The 18,257-nt window shown below is 40.4% G+C and overlaps 1 protein-coding gene across 4 annotated transcripts in view; it reads left to right on the top strand.

The window, feature by feature from the left end:
- Positions 1-12,012, top strand: part of TCEANC2 (transcription elongation factor A N-terminal and central domain containing 2) — a 38,709-nt gene extending 26,697 nt beyond the window's left edge. For all 4 annotated transcript variants that reach the window (XM_067726245.1, XM_067726244.1, XM_067726246.1 and 1 more), the window contains exons 4-5: positions 2,090-2,283; positions 10,974-12,012. In XM_067726245.1, the coding sequence (XP_067582346.1) occupies positions 2,090-2,283; positions 10,974-11,162 (383 nt within the window). In that variant the 3' untranslated portion in view covers positions 11,163-12,012. The remainder of the gene's footprint in view (positions 1-2,089; positions 2,284-10,973) is intronic.
- The last annotated feature ends 6,245 nt before the right edge of the window (positions 12,013-18,257 follow it).

Below are 18,257 nucleotides of genomic sequence, written 5' to 3' on the forward strand. Positions count from 1 at the left end.
ACAGAGGAGAGGTACCAGCCAAGACTGGGGGTTATTATATTAAGGAAGACTTCCTGGAGAAGGGGACTCCTGAACTGAGTCTTAAAGGCAGAATGTAAGTTAACCAGATGAAGAGAGAAGAAGGAATATTCCAGGCAGACAAAATGCTCATTGGAGTATATGTTCAAAAGTAAAGAGGTGAGAAAAATATTGAAGTGTCTTAGGAGCTGCAAGTAGCTAGAGTATCGATGACAGTGGGGTAATAGCTGGAAATGAAGCTAGAAGGTAGATGGGAAGGTGGCAGATAGTGAAGGTACTTGTGTGACTAGATAAGAATTTGGATATAGGATTGAAAGGTTTAAGTGGTGGAGTATAATGGTCAGATTAATGTTTTAAAAAATATCCCTGAAAGAGAAACGAATAAAGTTAAATAAAGACCACTCTGGCTGCAGTGTGGAAGGTGGCATTAAGAGGCCAGTCAGGCTGCTGGAGTCATCTGGAGGCGACATGCCCTAAGGCAAGGTCAGTGGTGACGGGATGGAGTTTAAGAGTGGTTCCAGAGCTATTAAGGAGATAGGCACATACACAAACAGCACATGGGCATGCAACCCCCTCTTGTTAATGAGTTGCTAAGTGGTTTATGGTTTTTACTAGTTTAAGCATGATTTTCCCCCTATTATACTGACTGTTTATTGCTGACATAAAAAAGCTATTGATTGTTTTTAAAAGTATACCTACCTTATATTCTAATACTTTTTGAACTTTAATTCTAAATGTTTACTTGATTTCTTTGGCTTTTCTATGTGTTTATTTTTATCTAAGTACTTTTGCATATGATATTTTTTGACCCTTTCCTCTTTTTCCATTTTTATTATGAAAATCTCAAACATTCACAAAAATAAAGAGAATAGTACAAACCCCCATAGGCCTTTCACCTACATTCAGTAACTATTAAGGTTTGGTCGCATTCACTTTATCTTTCCCTTTTTTGTGTTTTTGTGCTGTTACTGAAGTATTTTAAAGCAGAATCTCAGACCTTTTGTCATTTCAGCTCTACATACTTCAGTATGCATCTCTAAAACATATGGATCTTTTCTTACATGGCTACAATGCCATCATCGTGCTCAACAAAATCAACAATAATTCTTTGATATAATTGAATAACCAGTGTATATTTGTATTTCTTGTTTATATCAAAATATATTTTAATTGGTTTATTCCAGTCAGGATTTGGATCGCACATCACATTTGATAGTTTGGACTCAAAAGACTCTTTTAATCTTTAGCAATCCATAACCTTACTCCCTTTTTTTAAAAGTGCCATTGATGATTGAATGTTGTCCTGTAGAATGTCCCACATTCTGGATTTGTTTCTTACGCTGTAATTTAACTTATTCCTCTGTCTCTCATATTTTCTATAAACTGGAGGTTAGCTTTGAATGACTAGTTACTAGGGTTATGGTTCATCTTTTCCTTGGGAGGAGGGTGTAAGACTACTTCATAGGTAGGGCTGTGAAGTGCTACCTCTATCTGATAGTGCCACTCTTAGGGATGCTAAGATTGATCAGTGGAGATGATGACACCTCATCTTTCCATTGTACATTTCCCCATCAACTTTTCATTGACTGATTTCATCCACTGTTGATTGTCACCTGAATGAATTATTTCATCATGGGCCACAAAATTTTTTTAAATTCTGTCAATTTTATCACATTTATTAGCTGAATAAAGAATATTCTGTCAATAACTTAGGACTGTTTGGTTGTCCTGAAATATAATATGTACTGAAAAGACAAGATAAATGCTTAATTCATTTTCTTTTATTGCAATTTTTGGATTAAGGAGTTGGTACCTTAGGTGTTCCATTTTAAGTATCTATTGATGGTGCTTCTGTTTTATGACTTATTTCATTGGCTAGCCCAGTGATTCTCCCCCAGTGATTATCTTGTTATCTCAGCCTTTGAGAAACAGGTCTTCATTTGCACAAGAGCCTTTACATCCTTAGGTGTGTGAATGACTTGCTAAGTGCCACACATTAGTCCTTCCAGTTCTGTACCTTTCAGAAGAATACAGAACAACCTTTTCTTTGGTTTCTGTTCTCTTGTTCCAGGTCACACTGTGAACAAGATGCGTCAACACTCAGATTCAGAAGTGGCTTGTCTTGCCAGAGAAGTTTACACTGAATGGAGAACTTTCATTGAAAAACACAAGGATAGACCTTCTATAGAAGTCCGAAGTGATTCCAAAACCGAGACATTTAGGAAAAACGCCCAGAAATTACTCTCAGAAGCCTTGGAATTGGAGGTAATGTCCTGGTTGGAATGTGATGACTAGGTACTCTGGGTTAAATGACCTTCATATTTTCATAATGAACTTTCATAGTCTTAAGTGCTATGGCTTTATTCTAACTTTTTTTTTTTTTAAAGATTCTGGATTTGTAAACGTTCTGGGGGACAGTATTGTATAAAGAGTACAGGCTTTGGAATTAGCAAGACATGAATTAAAACCCTGGCTCTAGTATGTGCTGGTTGTGACACCTTAGGCAAATCTCTTAACATTTCAGAGACTTGATTTTTTATCTGTGAAATGAAGATTATAATTCCTACTACCTAAGATTATTGGAAAGATTAAATGAACCATATATACAAAAGAATAGGACAGTGCCTGGTGGTTAGAAGTCACTTAATGAATGTTGGTTCCTTCCCATTTAAAATTCTTACCCTAACAAATACCATATGATATCACTTATATATGGAATCAAAATATGACACAAATGAACTTATTTACAAAACAGAAACAGACCCACAGACACAGAAAACAAACTTATGGTTACCAAAGGGGAAAGGGGTTAGGGGAGGGATAATTAGAAGTTTGGGATTAGCAGATAAAAACTACTATATACAAAATAAATAAACAACAAGGTCCTACCGTATAGCACAGGGAACTATATTCAATATCCCGTAATAAACCATAATGGAAAAGAATATGAAAAAGAATATATAAAATTGAATCCGTTTTCTGTACACCAGAAGCTAACACAGCATTGTAAATCAACTCTACTTCAATAAAAATAAATAAATAAAATTCTTTCCCTTTCCACTGAAGCAAAAATTCTGAGATGGACTCTGTTACGGAATATCAATGGCAAAATACATAGCTGTCTTTTGAAAAGACTGTACTCCATTTTCGGTCAGCACTCATACCTTTAGTTCTAATGTATATAGTCAATTGCACAATCCCTATCATCTTCATGACCAACAGTTAGAATGGTGTTAGTGGTTTGAGGTACACATGCTGGAAGAATTTTTGCTCATTAGCAATAGTATTAATCATCATCAAATAAATCTTATAGGTCAATTAATATTCTGTAAAAATCAGACATATGACATCCATATTTTTTCCTCTTAGGGTATCCCTAATAATGTATCCTTAAAGAATAACTTAATATTATTAACAAAAGAAGCAATTCAGAAGTCTGATTTAAATACCTGATCTGTCACTGCATTCTCTGAAAAAATATTTTAACCTTTCTATCTGTTATGTATCCACAAAAGAAAGGCAAATCGGCTTGTGGTATATTATTTACTTTTAAAAAATAAAGTTTGGGGTTTTTTAATACAAACTTATGATAGAAAATGAAAAAATATGGAAAGGAAAAATAAGATCACCATTGAACCTACCATCCAGACATAGTCTTGTTAACTTGTTAATTTTGGTGCATTTCCTGTTTGGTAAATTATTGTAGCTCTTTGTTTTTTTTTTTTTAAATAAATTTATTTATTTATTTATATTTTTGGCTGTGCACGGGCTTTCTCTAGTTGCAGTGAGCAGGAGCTACTCTTCGTTTCGGTGTGTGGGCTTCTCATTGTGGTGGCTTCTCTTGTTGCGGAGCATGGGCTCTAGGCACGCAGGCTTCAGTAGTTGTGGCACGTGGGCTCAGTAGTTGTGGCTCGCAGGCTTTAGAGCGCCGGCTCAGTAGTTGTGGCACACGGGCTTAGTTGCTCCGTGGCATGTGGGATCTTCCCGGACCAGGGCTCGAACCCGTGTCCCCTGCATCGGCAGGCGGATTCTTTTTTTTTTTTTTTAACATCTTTATTGGGGTATAATTACTTTACAATGGTGTGTTAGTTTCTGCTTTATAACAAAGTGAATCAGTTATACATATACATATGTTCCCATATCTCTTCCCTCTTGCGTCTCCCTCCCTCCCACCCTCCCTATCCCACCCCTCCAGGCTGTCACAAAGCACCGAGCCAATATCCCTGTGCCATGCGGCTGCTTCCCACTAGCTATCTACCTTACTACGTTTGTTAGTGTGTATATGTCCATGACTCTCTCTCGCTCCGTCACAGCTCACCCTTCCCCCTCCCCATAACCTCAAGTCCGTTCTCTAGGAGGTCTGCGTCTTTATTCCTGCCTTACTCCTAGGTTCTTCATGACATTTTTTTTTCTTAAATTCCATATATATGTGTTAGCATACTGTATTTGTCTTTTTCTTTCTGACTTACTTCACTGTGTATGACAGACTCTAGGTCTATCCACCTCATTACAAATAGCTCAATTTCGTTTTTTTTTATGGCTGAGTAATATTCCATTGTATATATGTGCCACATCTTCTTTATCCATTCATCCGATGATGGGCACTTAGGTTGTTTCCATCTCCGGGCTATTGGAAATAGAGCTGCGATGAACATTTTGGTACATGACTCTTTTTGAATTTCGGTTTTCTCAGGGTATATGCCCAGTAGTGGGATTGCTGGGTCATATGGTAGTTCTATTTGTAGTTTTTTAAGGAACCTCCATACTGTTCTCCATAGTGGCTGAACCAATTCACATTCCCACCAGCAGTGCAAGAGGGTTCCCTTTTCTCCACACCCTCTCCAGCATTTATTGTTTCTAGATTTTTTGATGATGGCCATTCTGACTGGTGTGAGATGATATCTCATTGTAGTTTTGATTTTCGGCAGGCGGATTCTTAACCACTGTGCCACCAGGGAAGTCCCTGTAGCTCTTTCAATGAATACTGGGCAAGTTATGATTATCCCAGACTTACTAAGAGCCAATTATGTACCAACTGTTCCATAAGATATTTTTATTGATTATTTAAATAACGTTGCAGAAAATTGACAATTATCCACATTTATGTTGTATTTTTAATCTTGATCAATATCAGCTAGTGTCATTTTGTATATACTTTTCTATATATTTCTGTTCTTATATTTATAATTTTTAATGTCTATTTGATGGTTCAGTGAATTAATATACTGTGTTTGCTTAACTTTTCCCAAGGAAATATTAATATGAATATTAAGCCCTTGGAAGAGAGAAAAAAAATATGAAGGTTGTAAGTCTAATTTTCTGGAGTATCGATTAGCCAACAAGACTCGCTATTTGATGTTTTAAAAGAAGTTTATTTTTAAAATAAACCAAAATTATTGCAGAAACATAGAGTGTGGGTATATAATATGTAGTTAATGTGGTGGTAAATACCAGTTCCCTGTGGTATCTTTTTAAGTAAATGATAATAATGAAGCTATGCTTGTAAGGATTAATGAGCAGTTTGCCTGCTATATTAAACTCAATAATAATTATCCTTTTAGTTTATCCATTAATTATCCTTTAACTGGCACATCAAGTGGTAAGCACTCAAGTGTTACAAAGCAAAGTTTAAAAAGTGATACATTCGTTAGTGCTTTCCAGTGTAATTGGAAAAAATATCAGATTAAGCATAGTTGAATGGTTTTGTTCCCAAAGAGTAAATTTTAAAAATTAAAACTGTGCATCTTAGCCATCTTCCTTGGCCGAAGAAAATCAGTCTGTTTTCCCTGCATAAACAACATTTTATAGTATTTTTTTATCAGTTTGGTATGTCAGAAAATACAAATACAAACACTTTTTACATAAAGTTAACTCTTAGCACCCATCATCATCTGAAATATTTTCATATTAGGGCAAATCAGTGAACCATCTAATCCAGTATCTGGTCTTTGACAGTAACCAATGTTGAGTGCATTCAAATCAGACATCAGATCTCCATAAATGTACTATATCAGGCAGTAGTAAACCATTGGATAAGTTATTGGCCCAATAACTAAAAAGCTTTTGCAATTTGATCTTAGCATGTGTTTTTTCAAATCCACTCATTACATTTTTATAGAAAATAATGTTTCTATGTTATTTGTTTGGTCTTATCCTTTAGTAGTGAAAGCCACAGATAAAGAATATACACACACAGCCCAAAAGTGCATCTCTTTATTACTCTACACATCTTGCTTTCCAGATTCATGGATTGTTTCCTTGTTCTTGGAATAAAGGAATAGATGAATAAAATCTCCATTGTTGAGACCCACACTCCATTCCCCTTTACTTTCTCCCTTCCAGATCTTCTTTGTTCTTCCCTGTCTTTTAGATCTTTCCTCATATGAACGTCCCCTGTGGTGTCATTCTCTTACTTCCCCTTCCTCATTATCCACTCTCCTTCCTACCTCACGGCCTGTGATCATTTTCCTATTATGTCATTTAAAAAAAATGAATCTGATTCTCAAAGTGAGCCTGTTATCGTTAAGAGTTATGAAACACTGGCTGGTTGGCCCAGTTGGTTGTCAGATGGTGCTAATGAGATCCAGGTCAGGGGTACATCCCCATATGGGACTGTTAGTTTTTTCTTTGTTTAATGGCCTCAGACTGTACCTCTGGCTTTGACCAGCTCTTTAATAAATGTATTCAAGTGGTCAAAAAGGAGTGTGGGTATATATGTACAAATCCAATCATGCTATTGGAAAACTCATACAAAGTTTGCTTCTAGTGGGTATTCAGTTCACCAAATGTTTAGTTCTACTACTACTAGTGCCAGAGGAGAATGAAAACATGAATGAGTTGCAGTCCTTATCCTAAGAAAGCTTACTGTCTCCTGACTAAGAGCCTGTAAATGACTGACTAAATACGAGGCAGGATGAAATATGTCTGAAATAGTGTTACTAGCAAGTGGTATAAACACACAAAGGACATAACAATGAAATCTGATGGGGAAATCTGGGAAGCTTTCATGAAAAAGCACTTGAACTAGCCTTTGTAAGAGTGGTTGGATTTTGCTAACTAGAAAATACATATAAAATAGAAACATATTTCATATGCTATGTATAGGATGTTACTAAAAGAGCAGAAAAGGAGGGAGGTATACATGGGGAAAGAGGAAATTCATTTCACAGATATTTACTGAGCACTTAATATGTGCCAGTACCTATGCTACTAGGCATGGGGAATTTAGAAGTGGATCCAAAATGGTACCAGCCCTGGAGGGGCTCACAGTCTCTGAGGGAAGTAGGCAAATGAATAGTCACAATACAGTGTGGGAAGTTCTGCACTTAAGGTATACACATGAAGAAGAGCTTCTTCCCTTGTTTTTAAAGAGCTTAACAGATGTGGCAGACATCACTAATTGATTATGGCAGCATTTCTTCTGAGTCCAGAATCCTTGACAAAAGACAGCTCTGGGTGGATGTGTTTTATATCTTCACCCAGCAATTGCCAGTTTGTCCAGGATTGGACAACTGAATAACACATACTCAACGCACAGGTACAAATAGATAAGGAAGGCAAATCAGATTCTCTGTCTCTGGGAAACTGAACTGGGAAATACCAAGAAGCAACAGTGGGAGTTTTGAAACAGAAGAGATATTGGAGGAGTTATGAGGAAGCAGAAGCTATGGGTAGAGATGTGTAGAATAGGGGGAGAGAATAAGGCAGTTAGAATTGATAAGTAAGGCAAATGGAGAGGAGGAAAAACATTTGAAAAAGAGACCAGGCAAATCATGAGAGACACAGAGAAAGGGTATGGTCCGTAAATAAATCCCTAGGTTTCTTACAGCATTCTTGTTTCCATTCATACACATGTATCTCATAGTAAAACCCCTTTTTCTCAAAGTCTCAGTAAGACTCTGGTCCTTTCACCCAAAAGGGCTTACCTAAATTACCCATTACCTAGATTAGAATCCATTGGGAAGGACTCTCAACTTGGGTAGGTTTGGATTATCCAAAGGCAGTTATAAGGTAGGCATTCTTCACTTTGTTCAATGAACATGTTATACACAAGGATGCATGATGAATCATTTTCCCTTATGATTTACATTTTAATATTACAAATGTTTTTCTTCATTTCTTCATTCCGATTGACCTTCATTTAACAAGAAGCATGCATGAGAATTGCTAGCTACTTGCTTCTTATTCCCATCACATTGCTGGTATAGCACCTATCCTGCTGCCCCTTGGTTTTCTGTGTACATGCCTCTCCTTTCTAGGCTGTGACTTCTTAGAGGGTAGGGGGTCAGGTGTTTTCTGCTTGGGTATCTCTAATACCTAGATCAGACCATACTCAGAGTAGCGACTCAATAACTATTTGCTGAATGAAGTATGAATAAGTATCCAGTTCTGTGAATTTCAAGGCACTCTCAAGGTTCTTTTTTATATATACTACAGTTTGATGGAATGGCCATGACTTATTTTTGCAAATGTACACATACCCTTCTTCCCCTAACAACCACTCCCCTCAAAAAAAGAAAAAAAATTTTTGAAAAAGCCTTTTTTCTTGCCTGTCGTATTAAGTGAATCTCTAAACAGTCAGTGACTAACCATCCTCACACTGGGACGAGGAACCCTCATTGGGGTGAGGAGCCTCTTTTGCAAATGTTGCTGGACAAATGCTGGGCAGATGGCCAGCCACCCTTATAGCCTTGTAAAGTAGCCTGGTACCCGGGCTGCCTCAGGCTGGGGGCTAGTTCAGTGCCCACCCAGGAGGCCATGAAAAGCTCAAGGAGTCTGGGTTCTGGAGAGCCATGGCACCACGTCCACTCACTCCAGCACCAGCCTTGGAGACAATCAGTCAGTCATCAGGACCCCAAACTTCCCTGAACACCTTTTGTCTGTTACACCTAGGCAGATGTCTGGACCTGGATATTCATTCTCTCTCTCCCTTTCTCTTTCTCTCTCTCTCTCAGTCCTGTTCTGTTCCCTGCGTGGTCCTCATTTCTTCCAGGTTTCTTTATTATATTCATTTTGGTCTGCTGGTCTCTCTCTTTCGTTAGGACACTTATCAAATGTCCGGTGATCCTTTTTTTATTTTGGTGCATTTTTTCCTTAAACTTTTCCTTTTTAAAATATATGTATAGGGCTTCCCTGGTGGCGCAGTGGTTGAGAGTCTGCCTGCCGATGCAGGGGACACGGGTTCGTGCCCCGGTCCAGGAGGATCCCACCTGTCGCGGAGCGGCTGGGCCCGTGAGCCATGGCCGCTGAGCCTGCGCGTCCGGGGCCTGTGCTCCGCAACGGGAGAGGCCACGACAGTGAGAGGCCCGCGTACCGCAAAAAAAAAAAATAAAAATAAAATAATAAAATAAAAGTATAGTACATATATGGAAAAGCACACAAAAGATATATGTACAGCTCACTGAATTCATCACCAAGCAAGTGCCCACCTCACCTGGCCTGATCCTTCTCATTCTCCAGCTCTCACGTCAAATGCCGTTCCCTCCTGAGGCCAGGAGCTGCCCTCCAGGGTCGGGTCCCTTTGCTATAGCTCTGTGCCCCAGAACTCGCTCATATCCTCTTTCCCAGCCCTCGGTACACTTGCAGTCCCTGCTTCTATCTGTCTCCAGCCAACCCGTGCTCTCTGTGGAGTCAAGAGCTGTGTTGACCTTGTTCACTGCTCTTTCCTCAGCCCAGGCACATAGTGCTGAGTAAGTATTTGAATGTGTGGTAGGGTGGGGAGGGAAAGAGTTGGAAGGGAAAAAAGCAAATGAGAGAAATTTGTTTCCTGTTTTCAAGGAACTCACTCTCAGGGAAGACAAACTCAAAAAAATAGATCATTATAATATGTTATGAAAATGGCTAAGGGAAGCTCGGGACACTGTGGCAGCCCCAAGGGGAACTTTCAGTCCTTTAAACTAGGATTTGCTTTTTTGCTTTTTGTTTTTTAGCTAAGCTTTGACACATAAATAGGAATGAGTTTCCTAGGGAAATTGCACCTTGCTGAGGAAACGTGTACCTGCGCAGAGGCGTAGAGGTGTGTAAAAGCAGCTGAGGTTGTTCAGGCTGGGCCAGGGTCAGGACCAGGGAGGCGAATAGTGAGCGACGCACCTGGAAAGGAACGAAGTGAGGGGGTCTCTGACCAGCAACCCGGTCTGGCCTGGATCCAGATCGTGTGGGCAAAAGTCTCAGACCTGTCCTGCTTTCATTAGGCCTGTGACTTCAGGAGGGCTTGGGCCTGAGCCAGACCACCCCAGAATTGCCACAGGTCCTATCCTCTAGGCCCCTTTCTGCTTAGCTGACCCTGCAGAGGTCTCTCCAGACTCAGCTGGTCTCTCTGAAGGTTAAGGGGGCAGTGAGTATGGTGAAAGGGAAGAAACATGGGTGTTGGAGTTGGGGGCTCCGAGTTAGAGTCCCAACTCTGCCTCTTAATAGTTGTAAGATCTGGAGCATTCCTTTACCTTTGAATCTGTTTCCTCATCTATAAAATGAGATAATAGGAGTTGTGAGCAGTAAATGTGAAAAGTGATTTATAAACTGCTTTACACACATATTAGGATCCAGACCCATTGTTTTTAAAATGCTGTAAGGGGTTAAAAGTCACTTAAAAAACAAACAAAAAAGTATAAACTGTTATACTGATTTATTATCCTCGGTCTTCGTTTCCTGGTTGGTAAAGTACAGGGCCCAGGGCCCAGAACCCATTGCTTGGTTCAAGCCAGTTTCCTGTTATAATGGCAAATATTACCACCCGGCAGGGGTTGTGAATGAGGTCCCTGTCACAAAGCACATGGCCTTGTTCCTTAATTGCCAGGGTGGAATTAATTTGCTCTTCCTGTTTCTTTTGTGACAGGAAGTAGATGTCTTTGAATTTCAGTTGATTAATGGAGGCCTCTGAGCAAAGTGCTCCAGCCTCCCTTGCTTTTAATCCTTATGCAATGCAAGGCCCTAATTTGATAATTTTGCTGTTTTTTCAGATGGATCACCTACTGGTTGAAAATATTGAACGGGAAACGTTTCATCTCTGCTCCCGCCTCATTAATGGGCCATACCGGCGGACAGTGAGAGCCCTGGTCTTCACATTAAAGCATCGAGCTGAAATCCGGGCTCAGGTGAAGAACGGCACGCTGCCAGTCGGCACGTTTGTACAGACCCACAAAAAATGACCTGAGCATGGTTCCAACCCTGGGCTGGGCAGAAAGGAAAATGGGCCTTTCTCTGCCATTCAAAGACTCTTTTGAGTTTGGGCGATGGCTGATGCTGGCGGTGCTGAATTTTCCCATGGTGCCATTCCTTCAGACAGAGGATACAGAGAGCCCTGGGAGACAGACCTGCAGGAAATGCTTCATTAGCTGGAGTGCGCCGGTGCTGCCTAACAGGATGCGCGCTTGCTGTCGCTAGGAAGCGCAGTACGGTTGCCATCACCCAACACAGTGAAAGGGTGACGGATTCCACTGTGAATATGCCAGGGACACCTCTAAACTTCCTCTGTGTCAGGCAGATGAAGTTACTACTTTATTTTGCCACCCTGCAGGTAACTGAAACTCAATTACCACAGCTGCTCACTCAGTTCCGTCCCCCTGAGTTTAGATAGCTCCAGTGCCTCTCAGAACTCCCCTGTCTGTACTCTTTGCTCTACCCCAGGGGTGAGCCTGCCGGAGCCCGCCAACTACCCCTTCTTTCCAGAACTCACTTATCTGAACGTTGCAGCTCTCCCTGGAAGACCTGCGTTGGTCTCCAGAGCCCCCATGCTGAGGCTTCTAATGAGGAACTGTCCTGAAGCATCCCCACACCTTGGGGTTTATTTGAATATGTTGGCTCTCTCGGTTTAGGGCTCTGTAGAAGATACATAATGAAATTGCTCTTGAAATGAATTACTGTAGGAGAAAAATTATATACATATGTATTTTCAAATGAAATACCCGTATATAGACTTGCTTGAACAATTTTGTAAGTGATATTTGCTTTTTTTAAAAAGTAATAATAAACTGGGGCTTTTTTGTCCCTAAAACCAAAGGTATGGCTTGTTCACTGAAAAGTGTTTTGGGTTGAGAAAGAGTATACTTGGTGAAAATAAAGAATGATTGGACAGGAATCTGAGGGAGATAGCAAGACCCAAAGAGGGTTTTTTAGGTTAGGGGAGACTGGAGCATGTTTGTAATCTGAAAAGAAGGAGCCAGTAGAAAGGGAGAGATTTAGGGAATTCCCTGGCAGTCCAGTGGTTAGGACTCTGTGCTTCCACTGCTGGGGGCCCGGGTTCGATCCCTGGTCGGGGAACTAAGATCCTGCAAGCCTCGCAGCGCGGCCAAAAAAAAAAAAGGGGGGAGAGATTTAAAATCCAGAAAAAGAAGAGATGGATTAAAAAGGAAGGACACCCTCTCTCTCACACTCACACACACACTCAGCTTTTTTCTGACACTCTTTTGACAGTAAGTTGCATACATCACAGATCTTTACCCCAAATGACCAATAAACAAGAAATGATGCTTAGGGACTTCTCTGGTGGCGCAGTGGACAAGATTCCGCTCTCCCAATGCAGGGGGCCTGGGTTTAAGCCCTGGTCAGGGAAGTAGGTCCTACATGCATGCTGCAACTAAGAGTTCACATGCCACAACTAAGGAGCCAGTGAGCCGCAACTAAGGAGCCTGCCTGCCGCAACTAAGACCCGGTGCAACCAAATAAATATTAAAAAAAAGAAAAAGAAATGATGCTTAACCTCAAAAATGTTCAAGAAAATGCAAAATAAAGCAATAATACAATGCCATTTTTCACCGATAAAACTGGAAAACATTTTAAATTAGGACACAGGGAGGGGGAAGGGTAAGCTGGGACGAAGTGAGAGAGTAGCACTGACATAGTATATATGTCATAGTATATATACTACCAAATGTAAAATAGATAGCTAGTGGGAAGCAGCTGCATAGCACAGGGAGATCAGCTCGGTGCTTTGTGGCCACCTAGAGGGGTAGGATAGGGAGGGTGGGAGGGAGATGCAAGAGGGAGGGGATATGGGGATATATGTATTCATATAGCTGATTCACTTTATTATACAGCAAAAACTAACACAACATTGTAAAGCAATTATACTCCAATAAAGATGTTAAAAAAATAAAATGCCAACTTCTGGTGAAGATGTGGGGAAATGGTCACTTTTATACACTGATGGTGGGAATATGAATTACCACACCCTTCTTGGAAAATAATCTGCCAATATTTACAAATATTTAAACATATATGTACATTGACCCAGCAGAAAGTTTTCCTAAAGTAATACATACAAGGATGTTTTGTGCAGCATTATTTGTGTGTGGGGAAGACTGACAATGACTAGTCATTAAAAAGAATGGGACTTCCCTGGTGGTGCAGTGGATAAGAATCCACCTGCCAATGCAGGGGACACGGGTTCGATCCCTGGTCCGAGGAAAATCCCACACGCCGCGGAGCAACTGGGCCCACGTGCCACAACTACTGAAGCCCACGCGCCTAGAGGCCATGCTCTGCAACAAGAGAAGCCACTGCAATAAGCCCGCACACTGCAACAAAGAGTAGCCCCTGCTCGCCACAACTAGAGAAAGACTGCGTGCAGCAACGAAGACCCAACGCAGCCAAAAATTAATTAATTTTAAAAAAAGAATGAATGCTGTATCCATTGACCTGAAGGGTTGACCAAGATGTATTGTTAAGTGAAAAAAAAAGAAATTTATAGAGAAATGTCTTTAATAAGAACCCAGTTTTATAAAAAGGAAACAAAAAAATCCTATATATGAATGTATGTCTTTGTACAGGATTATATGAACACAGAGAAATGTATGAAACGATATATATCAGGTCATTTCCATTGGCTGCCTTAGGGAGGAGAGGGGAGTCAGAAGATGGCATGAAAGGAGATAGGAGTTGGGGAAGAAAAAAGTGTATCAAGATGAAATCTGCCAATGTAATGATGTTGAATATACTTGTATGATTTTGTGTGTATTTATGTTTATATTTTTGTTCTTTTAATGGACTAAGCTTATCAGAGATTTATTTTAGAGAAATTTAAAAAAAGAAGCAAGGACAGAAAGAAAGGAACTAACATTGTCTACCTTCTAGGTGCTAGATACTTTTTCTAAGATAATTTGTTAGCATTTACATTGATCTTTATATAGTTTTTTAAAAATCCTGTTGAATCATCTTGTTGTATTAGTAGGTATTGTTTCAGTTTTTTAGATTTCTTCTTTTATTCAGCAACCATTTGCTGAGTACCCATTCCATGAGGCCTTGTGTATACCTGGCAGGAGCTACAGATGAGACCCTGAGGCTCACCAAGCAGAAGTATCTTGTTCAGTTTCCCACTGCTAATGACTACGGGAGCTGGAATAATGATTGCTCAGCACTGTGCTAGACATTTTTAAAAATACCCAATTAAAGGTGAGAAAATTGAGGCTCAACAGTGGTTTAGTAACTTACTCAAGGTCACACGGATAGTGAATAGAAGATCTAAGATTCAAAACCCAGGTCTATGCTCAACATCACTAATCATTAGAGAAATGCAAATCAAAACGACAATGAGGTTTCACTAGGTCCCATTTGTTTATTTTTGTTTTTATTTCCATTTCTCTAGGAGGTGGGTCAAAAAGGATCTTGCTGTGATTTATGTCATAGAATGTTCTGCCTATGTTTTCCTCTAAGAGTTTGATGGTGTCTGGCCTTACATTTAGGTCTTTAATCCATTTCTTTTTGTAGTGAGGTGGATGGACCTAGAGACTGTCATACAGAGTGAAGTAAGTCAGAAAGAGAAAAACAAATACCGTATGCTAACACATGTATATGGAATCTAAAAAAAAAAAAAAAAAATGGTCAGAAGAACCTAGGGGCAAGACAGGAATAAAGATGCAGACCTACTAGAGAGTGGACTTGAGGTTATGGGGAGGGGGAAGGGTAAGCTGGGACAAAGTGAGAGTGGCATGGACATATATACACTACCAAACGTAAAATAGAAAAGCTAGTGGGAAGCAGCCGTATAGCACAGGGAGATCAGCTCTGTGCTTTGTGACCACCTAGAGGGGTGGGATAGGGAGGGTGGGAGGGAGGAAGACGCGAGAGGGAGGAGATATGGAGATATATGTATATATATAGCTGATTCACTTTGTTATAAAGCAGAAACTAACACACCATTATAAAGCAGTTATACTCCAATAAAGATGTTAAAAAAAAAAAAAAACTGCCTTGAGGTATCACCTCACGCCAGTCAGAATAACCATTATCAAAAAAGCTAGAAACAGGCCTTCCCTCGTGGCGCAATGGTTAAGAATCCGCCTGCCAATGCAGGGGACATGGGTTCGAGCCCCTGTCCGGGAAGATACCACATGCCGCGGAGTGGCTAGGCCCGTGAGCCATGGCCGCTGAGCCTGCGCGTCCGGAGCCTGTGCTCCACAACGGGAGAGGCCACAACAGTGAGAGGCCCGCGTACCGCAAAAAAAAAAAAAAAAAAAAGCTAGAAACAATAAATGCTGGAAAGGGTGTGGTGAAAAGGGAACCCTCCTACACTGTTGGTGGGAATGTACATTGATACAACCACTGTGGAAAACAGTATGGAGGTTCCTTAAAAAATTAAAGATAGAACTACCATATGACCCAGCAATCCCACTACTGGGCATATACCCTGAGAAAACCATAATTCAAAAAGAGTCATGTACCACAATGTTCATTGCAGCTCTATTTACAATAGCCAGGACATGGAAGCAACCTAAGTGTCCATCGACAGATGAATGGATAAAGAAGATGTGGCTCATATATACAATGGAATATTACTCAGCCATAAAAAGAAATGAAATTGAGTTATTTGTAGTGAGGTGGATGGACCTAGAGTCTGTCATACGGAGTGAAGTAAGTCAGAAAGAGAAAAACAAATACCGTATGCTAACACATATATATGGAATCTAAAAAAAAAGGTTCTGAAGAACCTAGGGGGCAGGACAGGAATAAAGAGAACATGGGGAGGGGGAAGAGTAAGCTGGAATGAAGTGAGAAAGTGGCATGGACATATATGAACTACCAAATGTAAAATAGATAGCTAGTGGGAAGCAGCTGCATGGCACAGGGAGATCAGCTCAGTGCTTTGTGACCACCTAGGGGGTGGGATAGGGAGGGTGGGAGGGAGACGCAAGAGGGAGGGGATATGGGGATCTACATATACATATAGCAGCCAAAAATTAATTAATTGTTTGTTATACAAACAATTTTTTATACTTTGTTATACAGCAGAAACTAACACAACATTGTAAAGCAATTATACTCCAATAAAGATGTTAGAAAAAAAAAAAACAGGTCTATTTGCCTGTATATAGCCTCCCAGGTTGATTTCATCCACTCTCATGGTTTCAGGCATCTTTTACATGCTGATGACAACTCCAGTTTGTATTTTCAGCCCATCCCTGTCCCCCAGGTTTCAGACCCTGGATGACCAGGATCAAATTTGAAGGGCCTTTTGAGCACTAGGCGAAGGCGTTTGGACTGATTCCATGCAGGAACTATGCAGTTAGTTTTCTGGATAAGGGGCTGTGTAGAAGAGAAGCTGGAGCAGGGAGAGAGACCGGAAGTGGGAAGCTTCATTTTTAAACAACAAAAAGGTTCTGTTAACTTAGGAACCCGGAGTAAGTTGAAGACCAATTGCTCTCTGGCCGAAAGCCTTCAGTGATGATAGTTGGAAACTACAATGATTACAGAGATGTGCTTTGGAGATTTGGAAAGCAGACTATGTTATTTGTGGCTGTTTTCTCCTTGATGCATGTGCAGAATTTCCATGAACACTAATGGAGCTATTCTGAGTGCTTGCTGAAGGGAAGGAGGCTTGCAGACATCCATGCAAGCTTGCCCACCCACTAAGAAGCACCTCTGAGTTCCAGCCTCTTAAAAATGACAGAGTCAGCTCGTGAAATGAGGTGAGAGAAGTTCCTGGGACCTCTGAGTTGCCTGTAAGCCTAGGCATGAATACGGTTTCTAAATGTGTTCAGTTGCTAGGGGAAGTTTGGGAGACTAAATGCCATTAGAATCTGCTCCAGCAGCTTATTGATCCTTTTCTTGTGGTTGTTAAATTGGAGGTCCTGGTCTTTGGAGTAGGGAGCTTGTCTATTTTCATTCACTCAACAAAAAAATGTTGCCCAGCTCCTGTGTTCCAGGGACTAGACTGGCCCTGGGGAAACTGCAGTAAATGAGATACAATTTCTACCCTTCAGGAACTCTTAGTTTGGTGGGGAGACAGACAGGTAGGAAAATAATTACAGTATAGCATATTAAGTGTTTACTGTAGATATTTAAAATGTTGAGGAAGTGGAGAAAGCAGTGATTAACACCATTCTAAGGGAAGGAAAGTCTTCACACAGTTAACGTTTGAACCACATCTCGAAGGGCAGTTATGAGATCTTAGCACAGGGGTCAGTATGTGTGCAAAAGCACAGAGGTGTGAAGTGCATGGCTTGTTTCAGTAAAGGCAAATAAAATGGATGGTCGAAGGATAAGGGTCTTAGGAATGGAGAGAAATGGGATGAAAAAAAGCCTGGAGGGCTTGTGAAAGAGTTTGGACTTTGGCCTTCAGATCATGGGAAGCCATGAGAAGTTTCTGAGGAGGTGAGGGACCTAATAAGATGTGTGTTTTAAAACGATAAAAATGTTCCTGTATAAACAGATATTTAAGAAAAAAATTTAATGAAAAAAAACACAACTATTTAAGGCAAAGGAAAGAAACACTTGAGATTCAGTAAACGAGAGATTTTTTTTTTTGACAAATGAAGTTTAGAGTTGACCAAACAGATATCATTAGAGAGTCCCAAGTTTGAAAAATGGCAGAAAAATGAAAAAGCTGAGATAATGCATTTACTGTGCTCAGTGGTGAAGGAACAGGCAGCTGGCCTTCGTTCATTTATAGAATATCAGGTTTTTAAACTTGTGCTTGTCAACCTTGGTTTTCTTTTGCTACAGCCTTAGGCCTCAGAGCCTCACTCTGAGATTTGTAATGTGTTTTGGATGCGTTTATCACAGCCAGATGGGCCAAGGGCTTAGCTTGTTACTGCCCATTATTGCTATCGAAGGGAGTCCATCCAGAAAACAAGACTTTGGAGCTTCGATTAGTTTAGTGACACTGCCTTGGTTTCAGAAGAGAGATGATTTGATTGGATGACTTTGTATTTTCTTTTAAATCAACCAAAATGTTACAATTGCTGCCAGGAATAGGCTTACCCATAAGCTGAGGAGGTTGGTCTCAAGATCCAAGAAGACCAGGATGT

Source organism: Pseudorca crassidens, chromosome 2 (assembly GCF_039906515.1).
Source record: "Pseudorca crassidens isolate mPseCra1 chromosome 2, mPseCra1.hap1, whole genome shotgun sequence".
Taxonomy (NCBI): Eukaryota; Metazoa; Chordata; class Mammalia; order Artiodactyla; family Delphinidae; genus Pseudorca; species Pseudorca crassidens.